Source organism: Clarias gariepinus, chromosome 5 (assembly GCF_024256425.1).
Source record: "Clarias gariepinus isolate MV-2021 ecotype Netherlands chromosome 5, CGAR_prim_01v2, whole genome shotgun sequence".
NCBI lineage: Eukaryota > Metazoa > Chordata > Actinopteri > Siluriformes > Clariidae > Clarias > Clarias gariepinus.
In genome coordinates this window covers 35,147,491-35,174,211 of record NC_071104.1, presented here as the reverse complement: position 1 = coordinate 35,174,211, position 26,721 = coordinate 35,147,491, and the positions used below count along the sequence as shown (strand labels likewise).

Sequence of the window (26,721 nt, the reverse complement as noted above, 5' to 3'; positions counted from 1 at the left end):
GAGAGATGAAAAAGTGAGACTGGTGAGGAAATGTCTGTTTGTAGCTGTTATAACGTGAGTTATAACAGGATCTAACTTAGTTTAATAATATTCCATGACAAATAAATTAAATATATAAGTGTCATAGTTTAATAAATAAATAATTATTATCCATAATAAAGTGTTGTGTTATCAAACATGCTGGAAAATAAGAAAATAATCAAATTTGGGATAGTAACAGTAGCTCCTGCACATTGTCAAGCCACCCTTTTGATGATTATTTCCCTAGACACCACCCACTGTTTTATTAATAATTTTTTATTTTAATAGAGCTAATAAACTTCTAAAGCGGTAACCATATGACGGTAACCATATGACAACCTATCGGAGTTTTATACTTATTAAAACTGATTATATTTCAGGTTAATATACCATGGCTGTAAAGGCAGCTTTGCAGTTGGGTAAATAAATGAACACTAAAGATTTATGGTGCTGAAATCATGCTTTATTAAATCAAAAATTCATAAAACTCAAGGAGGCAGAATATATAGGTAATTCTACATATATTAATTTGCTATTGAATCAAATTACAGGGTATTGCATTTATGTGTTCTATGTTTTCTTTGCACAGCAGATGTAGTTACTGTGGTACACTGCTTGTTGATTTACCCTGACAAGGTGAGATTCTAACGCTAATACACACACTAACACAAAAACACACAATATAACCTAGCATTCCTCCAAGAGGTGGCACAGATTCTGCAAAGGAGTGTCTAAATTAATCAAGAATTATTGGCCAGGTGATGTTGCTTCCACGAGATCAAACTTAAACAGTCCTTTGGCAGAACATGAGCACATATCATCATCAGCTCAACGTGCAGGCCGCTCGCACTTTGAGCATGTCATTAAAATGGTGATATGATATAGTCGTTCTGAACACAAGACCTAGTCATGCTGCTTATGTGAGGGTAAGACACAAACAGCATTCAAGGTCTTATGGTCAAGTTATAAATTCATTTGCGTACTGAAATACTATATGCACAGATGTACAGTGCACAACGTTGTCCCTTTGTTTTAGTAGAACTTCAACAGGGAGCCTCTCTACCTGTTGAGGCAATCTTAAGACTTCAACATATTGTTGAGGCACATAATTTTGTTTCAGGTTTCACAGGGTATTCGTTCCATGAGAAACTTTCTCCTGTTAAACATTTCGTTCCTTTTGTTTAAGTTATTATTGTCATAAATAACAATTCATACATTTCTCATAACCGTTATATTCGGCTATATACATTATGTACATGTCACAGAAAAATGGTTCAAAAAGTCATAATTACCCAATATGGCACATTTTATAACAACTTTAGACTTTGGTTTGGCATAAATTAATGTCAAGTTTGGTATAAAAATAGTTCATATTTACAGAACAGAGATCCAGGTCTTTATCTAGAACAGTATTTTTCATACTCATTCAATAAATAAAATATATTGAAGAAAGGATAACAGGGTATGGACTGGATTAATATTTTTTTTTTCACATAGATCGAATGCTGACATTGATGGTAGCAGTATCAGAGCCAAGCTCGTTTGAAAGTTTGAGGGTGTATGCTCCACCATCTTTTTCTTTTATGCCACTTATGATGAGTGTGGTAGTGTCCTCAGTGGTCTCAATCTGCAGCCTTTCACTCTCTTTACGGGACAGTATTCTTCCTAAATGGGACCACTCAACATTTGGCACGGGGTCTCCAGTAAATGCACAGGCCACAGTCAGAACCTTTCCCGACGCTATGCTAATATCCTGAGGCATAGCTTCAATCTTTGGTGGTATACCTGTTTCAAAACAATAAGCAGAAAATTAGCTGGAGCTTTGTTAATGTCATATATTTTTTCTACTGCTACAGCACGCTATGTCCAGCAATCTAAGTCACCACTTGTTTCCTCACCTTTGCGCTGGAAAGAAATGGATCTGAGGGAGGACCCTGCAACTTGTGCATGACTAGACATTTCCATCATGCTGCTTGAACCCATGGCTACCATTGTTTCAGATGTCATTGAGGTCATGCTACTTGCTGACATGCTTTGAAATTTCATTTGAGCCATGCTGGAGCTGATGCTTTTTGTTTCCTGTATTGTTGAAGCCATGTGCAAGGCAGAGCTGATACTTTGTATGCTTGCAGCATCTGAGCTTTTCTTCAATACTACCATTTTGACAGGTTCTTCAACCAGAGCTGTGAGAGTATAGTAAATAGTGACCTGGTCATTCACCCAGCTTCACAGGCCAAAGGATCAATTCATGCTTCAAACCGTGGTTTTGGGGTAATCCTTATATATAGGTTTCGGTTGCAGTCAGAGGTTTACATAGCATCACCATAAAAATAAATATATGTTTTTTTTTTTGCTACTTATCGACTTTGTTAAACCAGACTTTTTCTGGGACAGAATGAATGTATGGCATTCATCATTTATAGAAGAAAACCAAATGAATTTGGAGCAAAAGTCACATTTATTAGGGTTTTCTGATATTAAAACAGGGTCAAAAGGATAGAGGATAAAGGATAAAAAACATTATTTATATCTTTATTTAATTCAGTGGTGCTAATATCCCTGATGTTTTTAATTTCCCCAAGCCCAAGGTCTCTCAAATTCATGTTATTGGTTTCTGTGCAAAGTGGTTTGTTTGAAGGCACTCATTGGAGTGACCAACACATGTACAGTACAATAGGAAGGTCCCAGGAGCTCAGGGCAGATCTGAGAAAGAAGAGTCAGAAAAGTCTCTTGGAGCCATTTTAAAACAACTGCAATTCCAACTCCGAGATCATTTGAAAAAAAAAAAAAAAAAGCTTAATTTCTGGTATGTTCCAACACTATTAATATTACTACTGTTTAGTGGGCCAACACTATGAATAGCTATTCCGCCCCGTATTATGTGTGCTGTATGAATTTTTGACGTTATGTGTATAATATTGACCATGGGTATCAGATCCAAGGGACCATGGGACCGTGACCACTTCAGAAAGATCTACATAAAATTTGCTCCAAAGTATTGCGGTTTTCTTCTATTAAAGATGTATAATGTACAATCATTCTGCTCCAGAGAAAAAACCCAAATAAAGAAAAACATGATAATGGCAAGCTCTATATCACCATGTTCATGGCATGTTCATGATGACTGTATGTAAACTTCTGAAGACAACTCTATGTACCTGTATTTTTCGTGCAGAAGATAACAGTTTACTATAGTACAGACATTGGTACAGATGTTGGCATTAGTAATCTGCTCACTTAAAAGATATAATGGTATGACACAGTAATACTTGAGTACATACAGTTCAGTATTACGATTACAAAAGTGTCATAATAGCATAAAGAGAGTTGAATAACTTACTTTGACAAATTTCACAAGGAAGTGCAGTACACAGTGCTATGTGTAATAATGTCACAAGAAGAAGACAACTTACAAAGAACATTGAGAGATGCTGTCGCGGAACACTGTCCAAATTGGTTCTTGGCCTTCACTGTGTATTTGCCACTGTCCTTAACAGTGGTGTTCTGAATCTCCAGTTTGTACACGTTCTTTGAGCGGCTCAGTCTCATATTTGATGCAACAGTTAACTATACAAATTTGAAAAAAAAAAAGATTTTGATTTCAGGTTATTCGTTAAACATTCAATTTAACATTTAATACAATAAATTCTAAATAAGAATTATGATGACTCAGGATACTCACTACTTCATTGTCCTTGAGCCATTCGATTTCAGGGGTAGGATGACCTATTATTTCACAGGAGAAGATGACTTCCTGTCCTTCATTAATGTTCTGAGAGCGAGGTTGCACTAGGAAGCTTGGTGCATTGGAAATTTTTTCACTGACTGTTGTGCCAAACTGGCACTTGACCACCCCTACTTCGGTTCTTGCCTCACATGTGACGATTCCTCTGTCACGGGAGCTTACATTTTTAATGGTCAAAGTGTGGTAATTTCCAGAAACACCATACCTATATTGGTCTGAATTGATTAATTCTACTCCATTTAGAATCCATTTAATATCAGAAGCCCCAGGGATATTTGCTTTCAGTGTGACAGACTGACCCTCTGTCATTGTTATTTGTGATTGCATAGCTTTAATTTCGGAAAGGGACTGGACCTCCTCGTGAATGATTTCCTTTTGCACAAGTTCTTCTGTTTGTTCAGCCTTTGTTTCTACAGCCCACCCAGCTGATTCTGAAAGAACGAATACATTTTTATTAAAACATTAGACTCCAGCATCACTAACATCAAAATAGTCATTTCCAGCTATCCAAGGGTTATGTTAAGAGGGCTAATCATACCTGTAACAGTAACAATACATCTTGTAGTAACTGATCCCTCAGTGTTTTCTGCAGTGCATTCATAAACGCCTCTATCAGAAACATCAGCATCATAGATTTCAAGATGTGCAGAATTGTGCTCCTCAAATATTTCATATTTTCCACCTTGTGACACACTCTGAAATGAAAATTCCAGAATAATGTAAATACAAAATAAAAAAAGCTATTTGATATTAAACAATTAATAATTAATTGTTAATACACAATATAATTACCTTCCCATCTTTCTTCCAGGTGATCACCGGTTTAGGCACACCCGTAACTTTTACTGTCAACTTGATAATTGTATCTGACAAAGCAGAAATATCATTCAGTCCTGCTGAAAAGCTAGGCTTGGTTGTTTTCTCTTTTGAGACCGGGGACTTTGATATAAGTGGTGACTTGACTCTTTGTGGTGATCTAATTGGTTCAGGTGACTTGATTCTTGGTGGAGATTTGATTCCTGTTGGTGACTTCAAACGAGGAGACTCTGGAGACTTCACTCTTGGAGGAGAAGCAACAACCTTCTGCACAGGTGTTGGTTTGCGAACAGTCAGGGTGAATTCTGCTTCTTGTTTACCTTCAGAGTTCTCCACAACCACTGTGTAGTTTCCTTCATCTGAAATTTCAACTTGTGAAATCTCAAATGTAGATTTATATTCTGTTGATGTTACATGATGACGGTGAGATGTTACAATAGCTTGTCCCTTCCTTAACCAAGTTATACTGGGTGCTGGTTCACCATTCACATCACACGTAAATTTGGCTGACTCTCCAACAGAAACAGTGAGTGACTGTGGCTTAGTCAGGATTGTAGCAGAGACAGTAAGTTTCTTTGTCTCAACTTTAGTTTCTTCCACTGTTACAATTTTTGTGGTATCAAGCTTGATCTCAGATGATGCATACTCTTCATGAACAATGGTTTTAGTTTCTTCTGCTTTGATATCTGATGTTTTGAATTCAGTTACTGCTTTTAAAACCTGTGTTTCAGTGGTGGATGATGCTTTTGATGATGACACATGATAAACATCTGTTCTTATCATTTCAGGTATAAAAGGAGTTGGAGGCTCTTCATCTTTACGCTGTGAACCGTATGCAGAAAATCCACCTCCAGAAACATCTAGTGTGGCATAGTCTGAGGCTTCTCCCTTTGTATTAGTGCAGGTGACACGGTATGTGCCGCTGTCTTCTTCTTGGCAGTCAATGACTTGTAGAGAAAGAACCCCACTCATATTATACATGCGATACTTGTTGCTTTCTTGAATGGGCTGGCCATTATGGTACCACTGAATTTGTGCCTCTGGCTTAGATTGAACATTTAATGTGAATTTTGTATTTTGGCCAACTGCTACACGATGAGAGCGCATTCTTACAGTCACCCTTGGTGAATGGTCAAGACTAAATGGCTGCTGGGAAACTGTTTCAAACTTTGTTTCAGTTTTCAGAGCTTTCTTCATTGCTTCATAACGTTGCATGTAGTCGACCTTTACAGACAGATCCTGTGTAGACAGTGCTGTCTCGCATGATACAACTGTGAGTGGATGTTTCTTTTCTGGGCTTGGTGTTCTGGTGCTTTCTTTTTTGACCTCATCCACTGTAGGCATTTCAGCCTTGGCGTGTGTCCACTTACTATAACCAGCCGAAAATGACTTCACTGGTACATCATATGTGTCAAATGTGTCTCCCTCAATCACTGCAGGAACTGAAATTTTAGTTTTCTCTTTTCTTGTGATTCTTGTTTTTTCCTCAAATTCCATGTGTTTTAGCTGACTTTTGTAAGAAGTTAACCTTGTAGTGGTGGTGACAGGTCTAAGGAGCTCATGGTCCTCCTTTTCTTCATACATCCTTTGCTTCTGCTTAGGTGGTCTATATGTTACTTTATCATGTCTCTGACGTAGATCAATGTAACTCGGGCCAGCTTCGTACTTTGAGGGGATGTGATAGGTGTCATATGTGGGAACTGCCTCTCCTTCTTCCTCTTCATCATATGCAGTCCTCTTTGGCGATGAGGGACGCAAAGCAGAGAGTTCGAAGCGCACAGGACTTAGACTAGGTGGTGAAGCAGAGTAGCCTAACCTAAGTTCTTCTTCAAGTTTAAGTCTTTCCTCCTCAGTACTCTTCATTGACAGATATTCATTAACAGGAAGAAGCAGTTCCTCATCAGAAAGATCACCAAGTGAGCGCCTTCTTATTCTGTAGTAAGCTTCCATTTCTGGAGAGGGTGTTCGTTGTCTTGCTGGCCTCACAGTTTCTAAGTCATCTTGTGTAACAGATGGTATGCGCCATTTGGGCTTGTAATGGTCTTTAATCCTTGGCATGGGCACTTCGTAAAATTGTTCCCACCTAGACAGTCGAATACGCTTAAGTCTTTTCTGAGGAATCTTTTCCATTGGCTCAGGGAATTCATATTGATCTCGTAATTTCTTATACCACTTCATGTCAGATAATGGTTTAAAGTGCTTGATCTCCATGTCTTCCTCAAGAGCAGTTGGACCATAAGAACGAGGTGCAGGAACATCATATGGCATTCTTAATCTTTTTTCCTCAGCTCGTTTTCTTCTTTCTTCTTTTTCTTTTGCTTCCTCAGCTTCAGTCTTTACTCTTTTGGTGGTTATTGCTGGCTTGAACATAGTTGCAGCTTCTCTCAAAGCTTGTTGTGCTACAGAAGTAAGTGCCATGACATCGGCACCAGACAGAATCTGTGTTAATCGTACTTTCTTGTCAATCTGCTGTTGTTCTAAAGATTGCTTTTTCCTCCTATCTGCCTCACTCTCATATTCCTTCTTGACATGTGTCACACGTTCAACCCTAAGTGTTGCTTGGCAACTAGCAGAACCAGCAGAATTAGTGGCAGTTAGTCTATATGTACCAGAATCTTCTGGAAGAGTGTCTCTTATGTGCAGGACAAAGTAGTCCAAACCCTCATGAACGACTTCAATCTGTGGACCAAACGCTAAAGGTGTGCCATCTTTTTCCCATTTCAGTGATGGTGTCCCTGACACTCTTATCTCAAAGCGCACACTCTGGCCCTCTCTGCACTCTAAGTTTGCCAGTAGGCGCTTGAACATGGGTCTCAGTGTATTATCAGCAGGTGCAGGACGAGGAACCACTGTGAGACGAGCCTTACAACTATCATCGCCATACCTATTGCGTGCCACCACAGAATATTCAGCATCATCATCAGAGTCAAGGTTGTGAATAATTAACTGATACAGACCTTTGTCACTTATAAAGGTATATTTCTTGTCATCATCCCCTGGGGTAATCTTCTGGCCAGATTTCAGCCATGTAACACGTGGCTCAGGGTGTACTGTGATTGTGACACCAAAGCGAACATTTTCACCAAGGTAGGCAGTGCGATTGCAAAGTGGGAGGGTGAATTCTGGAGGTCTTTGAAGTAGACGGGCTGTGTCTATTCTGCGTTTGACTTTCCTTACCACGCGTGAGGTAAAGAAGCTACGGTATTCTCGGACACCTTTAACAAAGAGCTCAGCATATGCACTGTCTTCGCCGTATTCATTGACAACTTTGCATCGGTATGTTCCATCATCTGATCTTTTAATACCCTTGATAGTTATTGTAGCAAGCCCTTCTTCATAGGTTATTTCACATTTGGCACTTTCCTCTAGTTGTCGAACTCCACAGTACCATGTAACCTCGGTGCTGCTATCATAATTGTCAACGTTGCAAATAAACTTGACGTCGTCACCTTCGTCAGCAACACTGTGTTTAATTAGCCCAGCAACTGGACCATGTTCAAATGGTGCGATCTTTGCTTTGGCAACTGTTACACCTCTCTGACTTCTGATACCACCACCACTAGCAATACGAGCAGATGAGACAACAGTGTTCCATTCTTTTCTTAGCATAGCTTGGTAATATCTTTTGTGTCTTGTGACCTTGATTGATCTACTACTGAGCTCCTCTGTGTTCATTGTTAGCCATGGATGATTTAAAGCTTCAGCAGCTGTCATACGGTGTTTACGGTCTTTAGTGAGAAGGCGATCAATAAAGTCTAATGCCTCAACACTTGCCAATTTAAAGGACTCATCTTCAAAACTGTACTCTGCATTGGAGATGTTGTCAATCATTTGTTGATTAGTTTCAGCAATGAAAGGATTGAGTCCACTGAGAAGAACATATACTAGAACACCAACAGACCACATGTCTGTGACAGTGCTGACCAACTCATTTTGATGAATTTCAGGCGCTGAATATTCAGCTGCTGTGTACTGAATTTTGATTTGTTCTCCAGGAGTGAGGTGTCTAGATTGTCCCAGTTCAATGATCTTGATGGCAGTTCCTCTTCTTGTGGTGTAAATTATATTCTCAGGCCTGATATCAAAATGGCCATAACTTTTGCTGTGTAGAAACTCAAGAGCTTCACATACCTGCCTGATGTAATTAACAATTACACGTTCATTGAGCTCAAAGTTAGCTGTGCTAATGCGCTCAAATATGTCAACACCAGATATAAATTCATATATCATAACTAGTTCTTCTGGACTGTCGAATGATTCGTGAAGTTGCAGGAAGCTTTTATGGCGTGCCACATTTAGAGTTGCAATTTCTTTCTTGATTATTGCTTGATCTGCCCCTTTTACTTTGACAAATTTGGCAAAGAATGTCTTCTCAGAACTAATCTCAACACAGCGATGAACAATGCCAAATTGGCCACGGCCAAGCTCTTCAGCAATCATATATCTGTTGTGTACATTCTTAACCTCTGAATGAGCAGCTTTACCCTTAATTACAGCTCTCTCCTCATCAACTTCCTCATCATAGTTAAGAACTCTTGATTTATCTTCCTTTGTCACAACAGGTCCACTTGGTTCAGATGGTGCACTCTGGCCAAATTTGTTTTCTGCTATTATACGGAATTGGTAGCTTGTTTTTCCAAACAAGTTGGTGACAGTATAACGAGTGTCCCGTGACTGGGCAACACGGATCCATCTCTCCGCTGTAGTGGCACATTTCTCAATGATGTAATTTCTAACCCGACTTCCTCCATCATTAGCGGGTGCCACCCAATTAAGGGTAACGGAATCTCTGGACACATCACTGGCTTTGATGCTACGAGGTGGATCAGGCACATCTGCAACATCGAGTTCAACTGTTTGTTGGTCAATGCCAAATCTGTTCTTTGCACAGACAACGTAGAAACCAGCATCCTTCTGATCTACTCCATTTACGAACACAAGAGATGTGAATGATCTTGTGACAATGACTTGATATTGCCCATTGTTGTCAATAAGATCTTGTCCCTTCTGCCATGTGATAACTGGATCTGGTTTACCACTGAATGGAATCTTGATGTTCACCACTTCACCACGAAGAGCACAGATGGCCTCTTTATCTTGTAAATTTTTAGGTAAATGAATCCTCGCTGGTACTGAAAGAAAAAAAACATTATGTATTTACAACAAATTCTTAACACACACACAAAAAAAAAAAAAATGGATAACATAATTTAGAATCAACTGCTTTTGTAAACTTACTTTCAACATCAAGGGAAACAGTTGCAGAAATTGAGCCTCCCTGGTTTGTTGCTCTAATCTGATAAACAGTGGAATCTTCCTCATCAGCATTAGCAATGACAAGTTGATGATAACCTCCCTTGAATTCCTGGATCTTTATTTTGGTTCCATCTGCCTGAATTTCTTTGCCACGCTTGAACCATTTAATCACAGGTTTGGGTTGTCCAGCTATCTTGCAGACAAATATTGCATTGCTCTTGTATTTCACACTCATATTTCTGAGGTCCTCTTTAAAGGCAGGAGCTTGTACATCAACATCAGTTTTTGGAACAACAGAGTCTGACTCTTCACTGTATTCACTCTCTCCACCAATATTTTCACATTTAACACGGAAAACGTACTCCAGGCCTTCTGTAAGCCCTTTTACTGAATAAACAGTTTGATGAATCTCATCAGTGGTTATAGCAACCCATTCACCTTTCTTTTTGTCTTTCTTTTCAAGAGTGTAGTTTTTGATCTTGGAGCCACCATCACTAAGAGGTGGTTTCCAAGAAACAACACAGGAGGTCTTGGTCACTCCAGATATAACAGGTTTAAGTGGCGCACCTGGCTTATCTGTAAAACATTTGAGATGTACAAGACAATTACCCAACATGTTTCTTCATATTCAATATACTTTACATTTTTAATTTCCTTAGCTTACCTAATTGACTCTTGATAAGAATAGCAGATGGAGTATCCAGTGGTTCACTGATACCATAGCGGTTTTGTGCTGAAATGCGGAAGAAGTAACCTTCATTTTCCACAAGATTGGGAATGCGGCATGAGGTGCCTGTAATGGATGACGAGACAAGTTTCCACTCGGCACTTTCTTTGTCTTCACGCTTTTCCACAATATAGTTTGTTATTATTGATCCACCATCATCTTTTGAAGCTTTCCAACTAATTATTACAGAATTCTTTAATAAAGCCTCAAGAATAATAGGCCCTTCTGGTTTATCAGGTTTGTCTGAAAGAAAAAAGAAATATGATTAGCAGTTTTTAAAATACACAAATTACATAAAATCATTATGCGAATATATTAAGTATATTATTCTTTTTAAAAATCATTACCTAGGATTTCAAGTTGAGTTACAGTATCTGCAGAGCCAAAGTGATTGTTGATCCTGATCCTGTACTTTCCACCATTCACCCTACGTTGGACATTCTTCAAAATTAAATGAGTGTAATGCTCTGTGTTCTCAATGCTGACATTCTCAGAGGTCTCCACAGGTTTGGCCCCATGTAGCCACATAATTTTGGGTTCTGGGCGGCCTATATACACAGCATGAATACGTACAGTAGTACCACATCCGGCAAAGATTTTGTCTTTTAATTGCACAGGGAATTGAGGTGCTGCCTCCAGAACCAAGGTTCCACTGGTCTCACATTCCCCTGCTTCATTTACAGCCTTGCATGTGTACAAGCCTTCATCCTCTTGCTGGTCGGTTGAAATGGTTAATGTATGGTTACGGCCATCAGAGGTTGCAGCATATTTGCGTCCCTCTTTGATTTCCTTACCACCTTTGTACCATTTAATTTCTGGAATAGGTCTTCCAATAATTTGACATTTTAGAGTTGCAGTCTGTCCAAGTTTAGCAGTAACTTCATCCATCTCTTTTCTGAGGGCTGGTTTATCTGCAACTGTTCCAAAAGAAACATATTTTGTTTGTTAAAAAGTAAATAATCATCCATGTTAAATTAAAAACAAATAAACAAACAAAAAAACCTACCGCCAAGTTTGGTTTTAATTCCTGCGGCAGTCCTACGAGGCCTGCTGATTCCAGTTTCATTTTCAGCAAACACTCTAAATTCATACTCAGTGGCCTCTTGCAAATCACCCTGAGTAAACTGTTTTTCCTTTAATAGCTCCCTGTTACATTTTTTCCAAGTGCTCTCCCCTGATTTTCTACACTCAACCCAATAACCAAGGACTGGCTTTCCACCATCACATTGAGGAGCTTCCCATCGAATTGTTATGTAATCTTTTGTTACAGCTGAAGTGTCTATCTCCCCTGGTTGACTTGGTTTGTCTGAAGGAGAAAGATAACAGTAACAGTTGTAAAAAATGATTTTTTAAATTATGTTAAACTCACATGTAGATATGGTAATGAAAAAAAAAAACATACCAAATGGATCTTTGCATATGACAGAATCTGATGCAGGTCCAGGTTCACTCTCTCCAATATCATTTACAGCAATCACCCGGAACTGATATTCTGCATCAGTAGTAAGTCCGCTAAGTGTGTACATGGTGGAAGTAACCCTTGTTTCATGGCGAACCCATTTGTCTGATGACACCTCTTTATACTCAATAAAGTACCCAATGATCTTTGATCCACCATCATCTTTAGGTTTGATCCAAGCCAAATCAGCAGAGGACTTAGTAACATCCATGATCTCTGGCGGTGTACTTGAAGCTTCTGGCACGCCTGTTTAACCATACATAAGACATTTGTAATTTTTTTGTTAATTAAAACTAATAAGTGCATTGCATAATGAGAATTTAAAAAGTACTTACAAATTGGAGTCTTTGGTACAACAGGTTGTTCAGATTTAAGGGAGTTGCTGATGCCAAACTTATTCTCTGCTGTCACTTTAAAGTGGTACTCAACATTTTCATGCAGTCCTTTCACCACCACGGATGTGTCAACCACTCTAGAGTCCACAGTATACCAGGCTGCCTTTGTAACCTCACGTCGCTCAACAATATAACCAAGGATTTCTGTGCCACCATCATCTTTTGGTGGCTTCCAGCTCACTCTGACAGAATGAGCTTGGATATCCTCAAATCCAAGGGGACCTTCAGGAGCTGCTGGGCGGCCAATAACCTTGACTTTGATTTGTACTGTCTTTTTGCCACATTTGTTTTCAAGGTGAAGACTATATACACCAGAGTCAGACCGTTTAGCGTCCTTGATAACAAGCTCAGTAATATCTTCACTGGAGGCAATCATTGCACCAGTGGAAACCTCAGATCCATCCTTTGTCCATTTGCAAACAGGTGTTGGCTTACCTTTGATTGGAACTGAAAGTTTAATAACTGCTCCATTTCGGACAAACAATATATCTTTGTACTTAGCTTCAAGATCATGACTTGGAGGTTCTGAAAAAAAGCAAATTAATTTTTTTTAATTATGATTAAGCCCATAGCAAACTGTAATATTCATGGTTATAAAGACTAAATTATACCATACCAAGCATCTCTGTCACACTGACTGCTCTTGGTACTTCAGCAGGTTCGCCTGGTCCACCAGCATTGCAGGCCATGACTCTAAATTTAAACTCCTCACCTTGAGGCATTTTTGTCAGGGTGTATTCACAAATCATTGTAGGTGTGGTATTGCACTTAATCCAGGCTACAGAACCAACCTTCTGCATCTCAATTAGATAACCAGTTACTTTAGAGCCACCCTCCTCATCAGGTGGATGCCAGGCCAAGGACACAGATGTCTTTGTAGTTTCTGTGACTCTTGGGTTCTGAGGTGGCCCAGGTGGATCTGTAAAGATTGTTCATTGTTATAAATCTGGTTTAACAACAAATTATTTCACCACATAAAGATTTTAAAAAAATACACTCACCAACTGGATCAGTTGCCACAGCTGGTTTCGAGAGAAGACTGGGTTTGCCAACACCTCTAGCATTAATGGCTGTGACTCTGTGCTCATATTCCAGGCCCTCAATAAGCCCAGTAGATCTATATCTTGTCATTGTCACAGGGTTCTTGTTAGCACGGACCCATCTGTCAGCTCTGACCTCCTTGCGTTCAATGATGTAGCCTGTTATCTCCAGACCGCCATCCTCATCGGGTGGTTCCCATGCTACGGTCATGCCATCCCGAGAAATATCAAATACTACTGGCCGGCCAGGAGGTCCTGAAATGGCTGGTACCAGAGAAATATTTGTATTACTTTGATTGTGCATACAGTATTGGGTAGATATATACATTTATTTTCTAATACAAACTGTGCTGATATTCTTACATTTAGAACTCCTGCATTCCACAACTTCTGACTGCAAGAACTCTCCAGCACCATAGCGATTGACTGCTGAAACACGGAAGACATATTCGTCTCCCTCTGTCAACCTGTTGAATTTAAAGGTTGGCCTGCTGACTGATGCAGAAACGGGTACCCATCCTGGGCGATGAGCATCACGTTGTTCAACAACATAATTGGTTACAGGAGCACCTCCATCTCTCTCTGGTGGGTCCCAGCTTATTGTAATTGAGGTGGCATCTACCTCATCGAAACGAATAGGTCCTTTAGGCTGATCAGGTTTGTCTTAAAAAAATAAATAAATAAAACAATGAATATCATGTCAAACGGCTGGAAGATTGATAGGCACTATTATACAGCTGACTTACCAAGAATGATGACTTTAATGTTCTCTGTAGTAATTCCTGTAATATTTTTTAGTTCAAGCGTGTATTCTCCAGTATCATCAATTGTGGTGTCAAGAACCGTTAACTTGGAGAATTTAGCTGTCGACACAATCTTGACGCGTTCCTTTATCTTCATCTTATTGTCATTAAAGTACCAGGAGCAAACTGGTGGTGGCCTTCCAATTATTGGCAAATCAAGTTCAAGGGGTTTCCCTGCCAGAACACTGATCATCCTTTGTGGAAGGCTTGATAGATCAACCTTTGGCAGAACTGAGAACAGAGAAAAATGTCTTTGCACTCTTTTAAAACCAATGTGTTTATTTATTTATTTTTATTATTATTATTATAATAATTATTATTATTATTATAAATTTTTTTTTACAATATTATTATTTTTTTAATTCTTAAATTATTAACAGTGCATACCTCTTTGTTCTTGTACTGTTACAGGGGTAACAGTTTCTTTGGGTTCACCAACACCTCTGCTGTTGAGAGCACGTACCCTGAACAGGTACTGCTCATTTTCATTAAGTTTTTCCATAGTGTATTCGAAGTCTGTTAATTTTAAAGAAGCAACCTTCATCCATTTCTCTGTACCAGCCTTGCAAGCTTCAACAATGTAGCCAATGATTCTGCTGCCTCCATCATATTGAGGTTTCTCCCATCCAAGAGTAACAGATGACTTTGTGATATCTACAATGTCAAGTTTAGCTGGAGGCAGTGGCACTTCACAGACTAACACAGCATCTGGTGTCTCACTAGGTTCACCTATGCCATAGATGTTTTCTGGTAACACTCTGAAGTAGTAGAGCATTCCCTCTAACAGTCCTGTAATTTTATATGATGTCTTGCTGCATTTAGAAGTGACTGTTTTGTAGGCTCTCGTTGATGTTTCTCTTCTTTCAATAATGTAATTGTTAACAGGTGCTCCACCATCAACCTCAGGGGCATCCCATGTAATGTGAGCAGAGTCTGTTGTGAGTTCCTTTATTTTAATGGGGCCAGGTGGACCAGGCGTATCTAAAATGAAAATAAGCATAGAAAAAAATAAGCCGGGTATATCTATGTATCAGTTTTGATCTAGCTGTACATCCATTTATTCATCAATCCAGACAAGTTATAAATGAAACTGAAAACTGACACATGTATTATAGTCTTACTCTCTTTAAGAGGAGGATCATGCAGATCAGTACAAGGTATTCTACCTTAATGATAACGCCCTATTCACAGAGTTTATTAAAATAGTTATAAATGATCACCTTTACAGTCAGGTAAATTAATTAAATACCTATGACAAATTTGAAATGTATAAAAATATGTATATAAAAAGTTTTCTGCCCCACCAACACCAAAATAAAAACACAAATTAGGACAATATATTTATAATAAATTATACAAATGTCTGCACGCACACACACACACACACACACACACAGTCTGCACTTTTCATACCATAGATCTTTACAAGAATGCTTGCTTCCTTCTTGCCAGCGGAATTAGAGGCTTCAATGGTATATTTTCCAGCATCGTAGCGGTGCACCTTGTCAATGATAAGAGTTGTGGCAGTATCTGTCACTTCAATAAATCCACGGTTTTGGAGATTCACATCAGGCTTGCTCCAAGTGGTAGCTGGAACCGGTCTTCCAGTAACAGTTATATGAAGACGCAGTGAGCTTCCGGCTCTCAGGCATATTGTTTTCTTTAGTTCATCAGGAAGCTCAAGATCAGGTATTTCTAATAAAAACAAAAACAAGTTTTTGTAATTCTAACAAATCTCACATTTTTCACAGGTAAATTACTAGCTAAATAAGAATGTTTAACTATTAATTCTTACCAATTCTTTCAATGGGCTCTACTTCAGTACATGGGTCGCTAAAGTCACCTGCTCCATGGACATTGACTGCAGCTACTCTGAAGCGGTACTTTTTGCCAGTTGTCAAACAAGTCACAGTATGTTCTGTCACTCTAAGATTCTTTTCATGGGTCTTGATCCATTCCTCTGTGCCTACTTCTTGCATTTCAAGAATGTATCCAATAACATCGGCACCTCCATCTTGTACAGGTCTTGTCCAGGCCAGACTTATGCTATCCTTGTGAGTGTCTGTGACACGTGGAATGGAAGGAGCATCTGGTTTTTCTGTAGACAAAGATTTATGTTATATTACGCATTTATTTACTATGTTCATTTTGGTACTAAAATGCAGACTGTGATTAATGTACCTGTTGGTATTCTGCACACTGCATACATGGACATTTCACTAGGTTCACTATCTCCAGCAGCATTAATAGCTGAAACACGGAACTGATAGATGTTGCCCTCTAGTAGACCAGTAACCTTAAAGGTTGTGTCCTTGAGTATGGAGTCTTTATTAACCTTAATCCACCGAATGCTCTTTCTCTCTTTCCTCTCAATTAGGTAATTTATGATTTCACTGCCACCATCATTTTCAGGTTTCAGCCATTCAATTGTTGCAAAGTCTTTTCCGACTGCAATAATATCTGGTGCTCCGGGGGGTGATGGAACAGCTGCAGGTAAACAGAAGAATAAATCTACTTTATTCCTTCTTTTAACTTAAAATTTTAAGCAAGATAGGTCAAACCTTTGACTCACTGAATGAGTTTCTGGCAAAGATGGGTGAAGACTGAAGTGCCACACCAGCTCCATACTTGTTTACACCTCTGACACGGAAAATATATTCATGATTCTTGAAAAGTGTTTTGATGTCACATACAAGGGCCTTGCATTCAGCATCCACGATGACCCAGTTAAGTCGGTTAGTGTCCCTTCTTTCCACAATGTAGTGTGTGATGGAATCACCACCATCCTCTAGTGGCTTTTTCCAGGACACTGTGCATTTCTCCTCTGTTACATTGCTTACTTTTACCTCCTGACATGGGCCCGGAGTATCTTAAAAAAAACAAAAACAGCAAAGATTAAATAACATATCACAAAATATATACAAGACATTTAAAATAACCTTTAAATACGATTATTCCTTTTAAATATGCAGAATTTTACTTACCAAGCACCTTTACATTGACTTCAGCTGTTTTGGTTCCACTGGCATTCTTGACTGTGAGAACATACTTTCCAGTGTCATCTCTGTCACAGAACTTAATAATTGCCAGAGCACGGGTGCTAGAATACTGTAAAGAATATTTTTCACAAATTTCTAGCTCCTTCTTTCCCTTGGCCCACGAGACTTTTGGATCAGGCTTGCCTCCGACAGAAGCATCAAGAACCAGGTCTGATCCTGCTCTGACAGTAACTGTGTCCACAAGAAGTTTGCTATCCAGTTCTGCTTTTGGAGGTGCTATAAAAAGAAGTAATGTTTTAGGTTTTTGATTATAGTTATCGCACTAAAACAGTTGCAAATTAAAATGAAGTCTTACTGTATTCAGCTTTGCAAGTCACCGCTCCTGTTGAAACTGATGCCATGCTGAATACTCCATTGGCATTCTTTGCAATCACACGGAACTCATATTCTTCCCCTTCTTCCAGTGCCGTGATGGTAAAGTTGGTGTCCGTAACATTAGTGTAATTACACTTGAGCCATTTACCCTCTCCTGAGACGGTATATGGCTTACGCTCAACAATGTAACCTACAATTGGGCTTCCACCATCATTCAGAGGCACGGACCATTTAATTGACACTGTTGATCTTGACACATCAGTTACTTCTGGTTTGCCTGGGGGATCTTGAAGAGTAAATATATTAAATTAAATGTTTGAACATTTAATTCTGAACAAAAATAGCTTTTGATTATTTTGGTTAGACTTACCAACTGGATTTTGAGCCACAGCTCTCTTTGAAGCCTCACTTGCTTTGCTGAGACCAGCACTATTCATAGCATACACTCTAAACTGGTATTCAAGACCTTCAATGAGGCTGTCCACCTTGTAGTAGCAATCAAAACAGGGGATGGTGTTTTCTCTGACCCAGAGAATAGTGTTGCGTTCCTTTTTCTCAATCCAGTACCCATTGACCTTACTTCCACCATCATGGTATGGTTCCTCCCAACGAATGCTCATGCTGTTAGCACTAACAGAAATGACTTCTGGTCTAGTTGGAGGTCCTGGTGGAACTGTGGTTAAAAATAGTAAAATAGTAAAATTATTATTCAGGAATAACATAAAATGTAATAACATATATGTCATATGTCCTATGTCCAAGTTTTATTGAATTGCTTACCAAATGGATGCTCTGCAACAATGGTTTCAGACTCAGTTGGTTTGCTTACACCAAATCTGTTTTCAGCAGAGACACGGAATGTGTACTGCATATACTTTGTTAGATGTGAAACATGCAATGATCTTCGTTTTACACTAGAATTGATAAGCTGCCAGGCAGTTGAGCCAGACTCGCGCTTCTCAACAATATAGTTTGTTATTTCAGTTCCACCATCATCCTCAGGTTCATTCCATGACAATTTACAGGAATCAGCTGTAATTGAAGAAATCTCAATCGGCCCCTCTGGAGGACTGGGTCTGCCAATGACAATGACAGTGATGATGAAAGTCTTAGCTCCAGTCACATTCTCAAGGGTAAGGAAGTACCTTCCTCCATCACCTCGCATACTTTCTTTAACTGTTAGAGTGGTTCTATTTTTGGTAGTTTTGATTGAGACCCTGTCAGTTTCCTTTAGTCTCATCTCTTCAAGCTTCCAAATAACATTTGGTGCTGGTCTGCCACTAATTGGAACATCAATTTCAAATGAACCACCAGACTTGCAGGTGATAAGCTGGTTGGTAATGCCACTGAGATCTGCAGTTGGCTCAATACGAGGCTCTTTAACAACAATAGAAGACAGAGCCTCTCTAGGTACACTGTGTCCTGCATCATTCTTAGCTTTGACACGGAATTCATACTCTTTACCTTCAGTTAAGCCTTCAACAACAATACTTAAGTTTTTGGTAGAGCCTCCAACAACCCATTTATCCATTCCCTTTTCTTTAACCTCCACACAATAAGCTGTGATACGGCTGCCACCATCATGTTCAGGCTTCAGCCAGGCAAGAGTAACTGTTGTATCAGTGGTATCAGTAATGTCCAGTCTCTTGGGTGGAGCTGGTTCAGCAGTGGCAACAATTGGATCAGGCATTTCATAAGCTTCACCAAGGCCATACTGATTTTCTGCCATTATCCTAAAGAAGTAGGGTACTCCTTCCAGCAGTTCAGAAATTCTCAAATTTGTTTGTGTGCACTTAGGTGCTGCTTCTGTCCATGTTCGCCGACTAGCCTCACGTTTCTCCAGAACATAGTGATGAACACGTGCACCACCATCATTGGCTGGGGGCTCCCACATAAGTGTAAGGGCACCTCTTGTTACATCTTTAAACATGAGAGCACCTGGTGCTCCAGGTGTGTCCAGCACTTTAACTGTAAAAGTGATGGATTTGCTACCACTACTGTTCTCAAGAGTGAGAGTGTATTTTCCACTGTCATTTCTTGAGCAGTTTCCCAGTGTCAAGTAAGTGAGGGTCTCTGTGGTAGTTACATCAGCCATTACCCCAAGTTCACCTTCCACTTTTATCCATGAGGCTGTAGGTGCTGGTTTTCCTTTGAAAGCTACCCGGAGGCATACACTGGCACCACTTTTCACAATGTGGGTTTGTTGGAAACTTGCATCAATATAAATCTCTGGGGCAGACAGTCTATCTACTGCTTGCACTGGCTCAGCAATCTCTTTAGGTTCACCCTTTCCAACTGCATTGACTGCTTTAATTCGGAATTTGTACTCTGCACCTGTTTCCAAACCAGTGGCAGTGTACTTTGTGACAGTGCAAAGATCTTCATTGACTCTACGCCATTCTGTTTCAACTGCCTTGCACACCTCGATGATGTATCCCTGGACCTCCATGCCACCATCATAACCAGGTCTTGTCCATTCCAGACTGACTGATGAATTAGTGGTATCAGTAACATTTATGATTGAAGGACCATCTGGTACTTCAGTTGGCTCTGCACATTTAATAGGCATTGAAATATTACTTGGTGTTCCAACTCCAGCATCATTAACAGCATAAACACGGAATTCATATTCCACATTCTCAGTAAGATGAGTTACTCTGTGGGCAGCCTCAGTAATTGGTTTCCTAGTCAAAATCTTCACCCAGCGCCCAGTCTTCTTCTCGCGTCTTTCAATGATGTAATATTTAATTGCATTTCCTCCATCATTTGTTGGTGCAGTCCAGCTGATTGTAATGCTTTCTCCATCGACCATAGTGGCATCTGGAGTACCAGGAGAGTCTGGAATAGCTGCACAAGAGAAAAACAATACAATATTATTAGTATTTAACAACTGGCAGTATGATGTATGACAAATTATGCGGATAAACTTACTATATTGCATTTGGGCGATGACAGGAACAGACTCCAGTGGTCTGCTGGCCCCAAACTTGTTTACAGCAGACACACGGAACTGGTACTCATTAGTCTTGATTAATCTGGCAGCATTGTAAGTACACTCCTCACAATGATCTGTAACTAATGTCCAGGAAATTTTGGAGGTATCTCGTTTTTCAATGACGTAATGAGTGACCTCAGAGCACCCATCATTTTCTGGTGGATTCCATGAAAAGGTGACTTTGCCCTCGGAGATGTTTGTAAAGACAATTGGTCCAACAGGCTCTCCAGGTGTATCTAAAAGTACCACAATAATTAGATGTAATAATAATAAACTCATACGACTGTGAAAACTGTGCTTTTACAAGTAAAATACATACCAAAAACTTCAACTTTAATTTGCTCTTTCTTGGTTCCACTGTGGTTCTTGGCTTCTATAGTATAGACCCCACGGTGAGAGCGGTCAGCATCTCTTATAAAGAGGGTGCTCATACCGGTAGTTGTTGTGATATCTACCATCTTTTTAGTTAGTTCAATATCATTTCTAAACCATGTGACCTTGGGTGTTGGTCTGCCAGTAATTGTGACTTTAAGCTTGATGTTTTCCCCTGCTTTGATGGCAACCCCTTCAAAGTACTCCTGTCCAAATTCAATATTTGGAGCAGCTGTAAAGTGGAGAAAAAATAACAAGCCGTAATTGTAATGCAAGAGCTGTTAAAGGTAAAAAAAATATATTTTATGCATTATATGAACTTACAGCTTTCATCTCTTGTGAGAACATAGCCAGAAGATTGAGAAGGTGGACTGATGGTGCCAATGGCATTCCGTGCTATAACTCTAAATTCGTATCGTTCACCACAAGCTAGACCAGTTACTATAAACTCTGTTTCAGTTACATCTGTGAAGTTCGTCTTTAACCAGCGGCCCTGGTCCTGGCGTTTCTCAATGTTATAGGCGACAATTTTGCTTCCACCATCTCTTTTGGGTGCATCCCATTTCAGTTTCACAGATTCACTTGTTACATCAACATAGTCAGGAGTTCCAGGAGGATCTATGAGACATATTATATAGTTTCATTTGATTTCAGGAAAATCGATGATTTTTACACTTATTTTTTAGATTTAAAAATAAATTTAGTAAATTAACTTACCAACAGGAGAAACAGCCATTGTTGGTTTACTCTCATCACTCATACGACTGTGTCCAGCATCATTTTGAGCATAGACCCTGAACTGGTATTGCAGACCTTCGATAAGGCCAATAATTCTGTATTCCTTTGCGGTCACCAAGATTGGGTTGACCTTTTGCCACATAATACTGTTTGTCTCTTTCTTTTCAACATGGTAACCAAGTATTGGGCAGCCACCATCAAAGATAGGTGCTTCCCACTGAATAGTCATTCCATCATTAGTGACATTATAGACAAATGGCATCCCTGGTGCACCTGGAGGTCTAAACTCATGTTTAGCAATGACATTTTGTGAAAACAGAGGTTCACTCACACCATACCTGTTCACTGCACATACTCTGAATTGATACTGAGTTCCTTTAATTAAATTTGTGACATTTAACGTAGTTCCGATAACACTTGAACATGCCATTTTCCAATCTGTCTGAGATGTGTCACGTTTTTCAACAGTATAGCAGGTGATTTCTCCACCGCCATCATCATTTGGTTCATCCCAAGATATCATTATACTTTCTGCTCTGACTTCATCCAAACGGATTGGTCCAATGGGTCTGGATGGTGTTCCAAGGGTAATGACATGTATATGGAATGATTTTCTGCAGAAGGTGTTGTCCAGTGTAAGTGTATATTTACCACCGTTCTCTTTTTCAACATTTTTTATCATAAGTGTTGCTTTGTTTTCTGTCTTTTTGAAGCGAATCTTGTCACCCTCTTTCAGTGGCAAATTGTCCTTTAGCCAAGTAATTAATGGCCTTGGCTTCCCTCTGTATGGAAGCTCAATATGTACGTTGTGGCCAATGCGAACCTTGACCTGTCCATCAGGATACTCTTCAAGGTTTGCCTCTGGTGGAATAATATAATCTTTTACTTTAATTGGACCGATCTCTGTAAAGTCACTGTTGCCCTTCTCGTTCTTTGAACAGACTCTGAAGAACATGTCTGTGAGTTCCTTAAGTTTTGTGACCTCATGCTCACAGTGCTTGTTTGTTCCAGCAGGAGCCCATTCTTCTTGACCTTGAAGTTTCTTTTCTATTATGTAGTCAGTAATAATGCTACCACCGTCATAATCTGGTTTGTTCCACTGTAATGTCACTGATGTTTTCGAAGAATCTTTCATAGCAATATCTTTGACAGGACCAGGTTTCTCAGTGGCACTAGCTGGTTCTGCTGTCTCACACGGCTCACCAACACCATTCTCATTTTCTGCTGATACACGGAAAAAGTATGATATTTTCTCAGAGAGCTCGTCAATTTCATATGTTGTTTCCATGCATTTGTTGGTAACGGCAGCATATGTGCGCTTTGACGAATCTCTTTTCTCAACTATATAGTTAGTAATTTCAGCACCGCCATCAAGAAGAGGAGGCTCCCAGCATAAGATCACCTTGCCACGAGTGACATCTTTGAGTACTAGATTTCTACAGGCAGAAGGAGTGTCTTGTACTTTTACAGTAATTGTCAATGATTTTGGTTGTCCTACTCCATTTGATATCTCAATAGTGTATTTGCCACTTTCATTGCATGTTACATGTGGAAGTACAAGGCAAGATGAAGTATCTGTGTTGTGTATATCATATTTCGGGTTATCATCAATGTTTTGGTCTTCTTTCTTCCAAGAAACACTAGGAGCAGGTCTGCCTTTTAGAGGAACCATGATCTCAACATCTTTGCCAGCTTTGACAATGTAATGAGTTCTTATGGCAACATCTTTGTCAACATCAGCTTCCTCTGCAAAAAACAAAAATGCACACAAATATGATGACAAATGAGACTTATAACGAAGAGCATTAAATGCCTTAAAACCAACATAAAATGTAACATGTAACATATAACAAATATGTATATACCAAGAATATCTTTAGCCTGGACTGGTTCCTCCATCTCTATTGGGTCTCCATGACCAGCACAGTTTATAGCAGATACACGGAAGTAGTAGTCAACATCTGGCATAAGATCTGAAGCAACAAACTCAGTAGTTCTGACTTCGCCTTTTTTACTTATTACTGTCCATTGTCCCTCTTCACCAACTCTTTTTTCCACAGCGTAGCTGGTAACTTCACTGCCACCATCATACTCTGGCCTGGACCAACCAAGAGTAATTGAAGTTTTAGTTGAATCAACAACTTTGAGCTTTGTAGGCGCAGAAGGTGTTTCTGTAGAGAAAATTTCAAAGTAGAGTTAAGACTTTCATATGAAATTAATAAATACAGCATAATACTCAAGAACAACTGACACAAATGTACCTACCAACAGGGTCAGCTGCTTTGTAAAAGTCAGAACAGTCTGAGAATGGACCTTCTCCAGCTTTGTTGATTGCACACACACGATACTGATATTCATTTCCTTCAGTCAGGTGATGGACCTTTGCTGAGGTGTCACTTATGGCGTCCTTGTAGATTTTAATCCAGCGCAGATTCTTCTTGTCACGTCTCTGTAAATAGTAGCCTGTAACCATGCTACCACCATCTAAACCTGGTTTATCCCATACAATTTTCATGGATGTTTTAGTGATTTCTGTTGCCTCTGGTGTGGTAGGTTGTCCAGGAGTAACTGGAAAATATATATTTTTTAATTTAACTTAACCAGAACAATAATTTAGTTGACTTCTTTTAAATATAAAGAAATAATACATAACATATATTTAAAACTAGCATATTTTATACCATACATTTTATATTATTTTTTCACACCGTGAAAAAATAAATGGTAAATGATTATAGTTTCATACCAAATGCATTTTTGGCAGTAATTGGTTCAGACTCCAGAGAATCTCCAGCTCCAAATTTGTTGACACCTCTGACACGGAAGACATATTCACCTCCTCTGACCAACTTCTGGGCAGAGACTATACGTTCAACCATACAGTCAGAGACAGTAGTCCACACGGCTCTACTTGTCTCACGTTTTTCCACAATATAATGAGTGACATTGGAACCTCCGTCTTCTGCTACTGGCTCCCAAGCAATTGTTATGGTTTCAGCGGTTACTGATTTGAATTCAATATTTCCAGCTGGAGGGCCTGGTTTATCTAGTAATTTTGAAATATAAAAGACAGATTTTTTTAAATATTTGAAGGCATGTAAAATTCAGGAAAAAATATATTATCAAGCTATCAATGATTTATGTCTTAACAAACCTAGAATCAAAATTCTAATGGAGGCAGAGGCTGTGCCAAACAAATTCTTGGTCTTTATTTCGTATGTCCCAGTGTTAAGACGAGTTGCATCTTTAATAAGTATGGCAGATGAGTCAGTTGTGTTCTCAATTGATAGCTGTGAACTTGATACTAAATCTTTTCCATCCTTTAACCATTCAATAGTTGGCAGTGGCTTAGCCATAATTCCCAGTCTTATCTTAATAGAAGCTCCAGCTTTAAATTGCACAACATCTAGGTACTCAGGAGGCAGGTCGATTACTGGGGCACCTAAAAGGGGAGGTTCAGAAATTCAGAAATGTAAAGCTACTACATTTAAATACTTAATTAGTAGGTATAAAATTAGACAATAAAAAGGTGTTACCTACCAGAAATGTCTACACAAGTTACTGGTCCTGCAATAAGAGATGGATTGCTTATAGACCCAACTGCGTTTTTGGCAAAGATTCTAAATTCATATGCCTGGTTTTGTGTCAAGCCTGACACAGTAAAGTTTGTCTCAATAACATTGGTAAAGTTAGCCTTTGTCCATCTGCCATTTGGAGCCTCTCTTCTTTCAACAATGTAACCAGTGATCTTACATCCGCCATCAAATGGAGGCTTCTGCCAGACAAGGCTAACTGAGTTCTTTGTTATCTCAGAGATTCTTACATTTGCTGGAGGATCTAAAATAAAAGTGTTCAGAAAATTAATGTGTAGTAAATGTTATGTTAATTTAACACATTTTTAAAAAATTGGCTGTATTATCTCAAGAACTTACCACAGGCATCAATGGCAAGTACTTCCTCTGATGTCTTGCTGAATTTACCAATGCCAGCAGCATTCTCTGCAGCAACCTTGAATTCATAAATCATACCTGGGCATATTTTTGTCACTCTGATTTGATTAGCGGAGATTGCTGTCTTGTTTACTTTTTGCCACAGAATGCTGCTTCTTTCTTTCATTTGGACATGGTATCCAAATACTGGGTTTCCTCCATCTACTACAGGTTCATGCCAGCAAACTGTAAGGCTTTCTCTTGAAACAAAGCTTATCCATGGTGTTGATGGTGGCCCAGGGATTGCTAAAATTGACCATTAACAGCAAATGTTACACTTGTGTTATTACTGTAGCAACAGATATAGAATACTGTAAAACAAGTACTTACTGTATGGAAGTTTCACCATGATAGTCTGAGAGTCAAGGTGATCACTGATACCCAAGCGATTTTCTGCTTTAATTCTAAATTGGTATTCTTCACCCTTTGTTAATTTGGTGACTTTGACTGCATTCCTGGCAACTGTAGATGACACCTCTACCCAAGCTGGTGTGCTTGTTTCACGTTTGAGCACAACGTAGTTGGTCACAGGGCTACCGCCTTTATACAGAGGTGGTAACCATTTTAGGCACAATGACGTTTCTCCAACATCACTGATAATCACTGGACCAACTGGAGGACCTGGTCTATCTAACACAAGTATATTAATGAAGATCTTGGTTGTTCCACTGGTATTGGACGCAACAATGTCATATCTTCCAGCATCACTTGCAATACTTTCTTTGAGGCTGATATTAAGACTCTCAGGTGTTACTTCAAAACTAAATCTCTTTCCACATCTCACTGGAACATTGTTTCTTGTCATTGCCACCTTTGGCAAGGGTTTGCCAGCCAGAGGAAGCTCAAACTTCAAATTTGATCCTGCTCTCACATAAACAGTGTTGTGTGGAAAGTTCTTCATATCAAATTCAGGGGCATCTGCAATGGAAAGGCAGATTTACTCACATTTGGACATTTTCATTTAACAGAAGTAGAAAATCAAACATAAATG

General features: G+C 39.2%; 1 protein-coding gene across 1 annotated transcript in view; it reads right to left on the bottom strand.

Moving 5' to 3' along the window:
- Window positions 1-462: 462 nt before the first annotated feature.
- The window catches only part of ttn.1 (titin, tandem duplicate 1), a 137,304-nt gene continuing 111,045 nt past the window's right edge, over window positions 463-26,721 (bottom strand). The window contains 36 exon segments of the mRNA XM_053496981.1: window positions 463-1,806; window positions 1,920-2,204; window positions 3,435-3,588; window positions 3,704-4,197; window positions 4,305-4,461; window positions 4,559-9,714; window positions 9,821-10,414; window positions 10,503-10,808; window positions 10,913-11,482; window positions 11,572-11,871; window positions 11,968-12,270; window positions 12,360-12,944; window positions 13,036-13,338; window positions 13,421-13,723; window positions 13,823-14,122; window positions 14,206-14,493; window positions 14,650-15,243; window positions 15,676-15,957; window positions 16,058-16,360; window positions 16,444-16,749; window positions 16,835-17,131; window positions 17,247-17,537; window positions 17,617-17,922; window positions 18,007-18,309; window positions 18,417-20,483; window positions 20,568-20,867; window positions 20,951-21,235; window positions 21,328-21,621; window positions 21,721-23,487; window positions 23,607-23,912; window positions 24,007-24,309; window positions 24,488-24,787; window positions 24,896-25,183; window positions 25,282-25,578; window positions 25,674-25,976; window positions 26,061-26,648. Of these exon segments, the coding sequence (XP_053352956.1) occupies window positions 1,511-1,806; window positions 1,920-2,204; window positions 3,435-3,588; window positions 3,704-4,197; window positions 4,305-4,461; window positions 4,559-9,714; window positions 9,821-10,414; window positions 10,503-10,808; window positions 10,913-11,482; window positions 11,572-11,871; window positions 11,968-12,270; window positions 12,360-12,944; window positions 13,036-13,338; window positions 13,421-13,723; window positions 13,823-14,122; window positions 14,206-14,493; window positions 14,650-15,243; window positions 15,676-15,957; window positions 16,058-16,360; window positions 16,444-16,749; window positions 16,835-17,131; window positions 17,247-17,537; window positions 17,617-17,922; window positions 18,007-18,309; window positions 18,417-20,483; window positions 20,568-20,867; window positions 20,951-21,235; window positions 21,328-21,621; window positions 21,721-23,487; window positions 23,607-23,912; window positions 24,007-24,309; window positions 24,488-24,787; window positions 24,896-25,183; window positions 25,282-25,578; window positions 25,674-25,976; window positions 26,061-26,648 (20,174 nt within the window). The 3' untranslated portion in view covers window positions 463-1,510.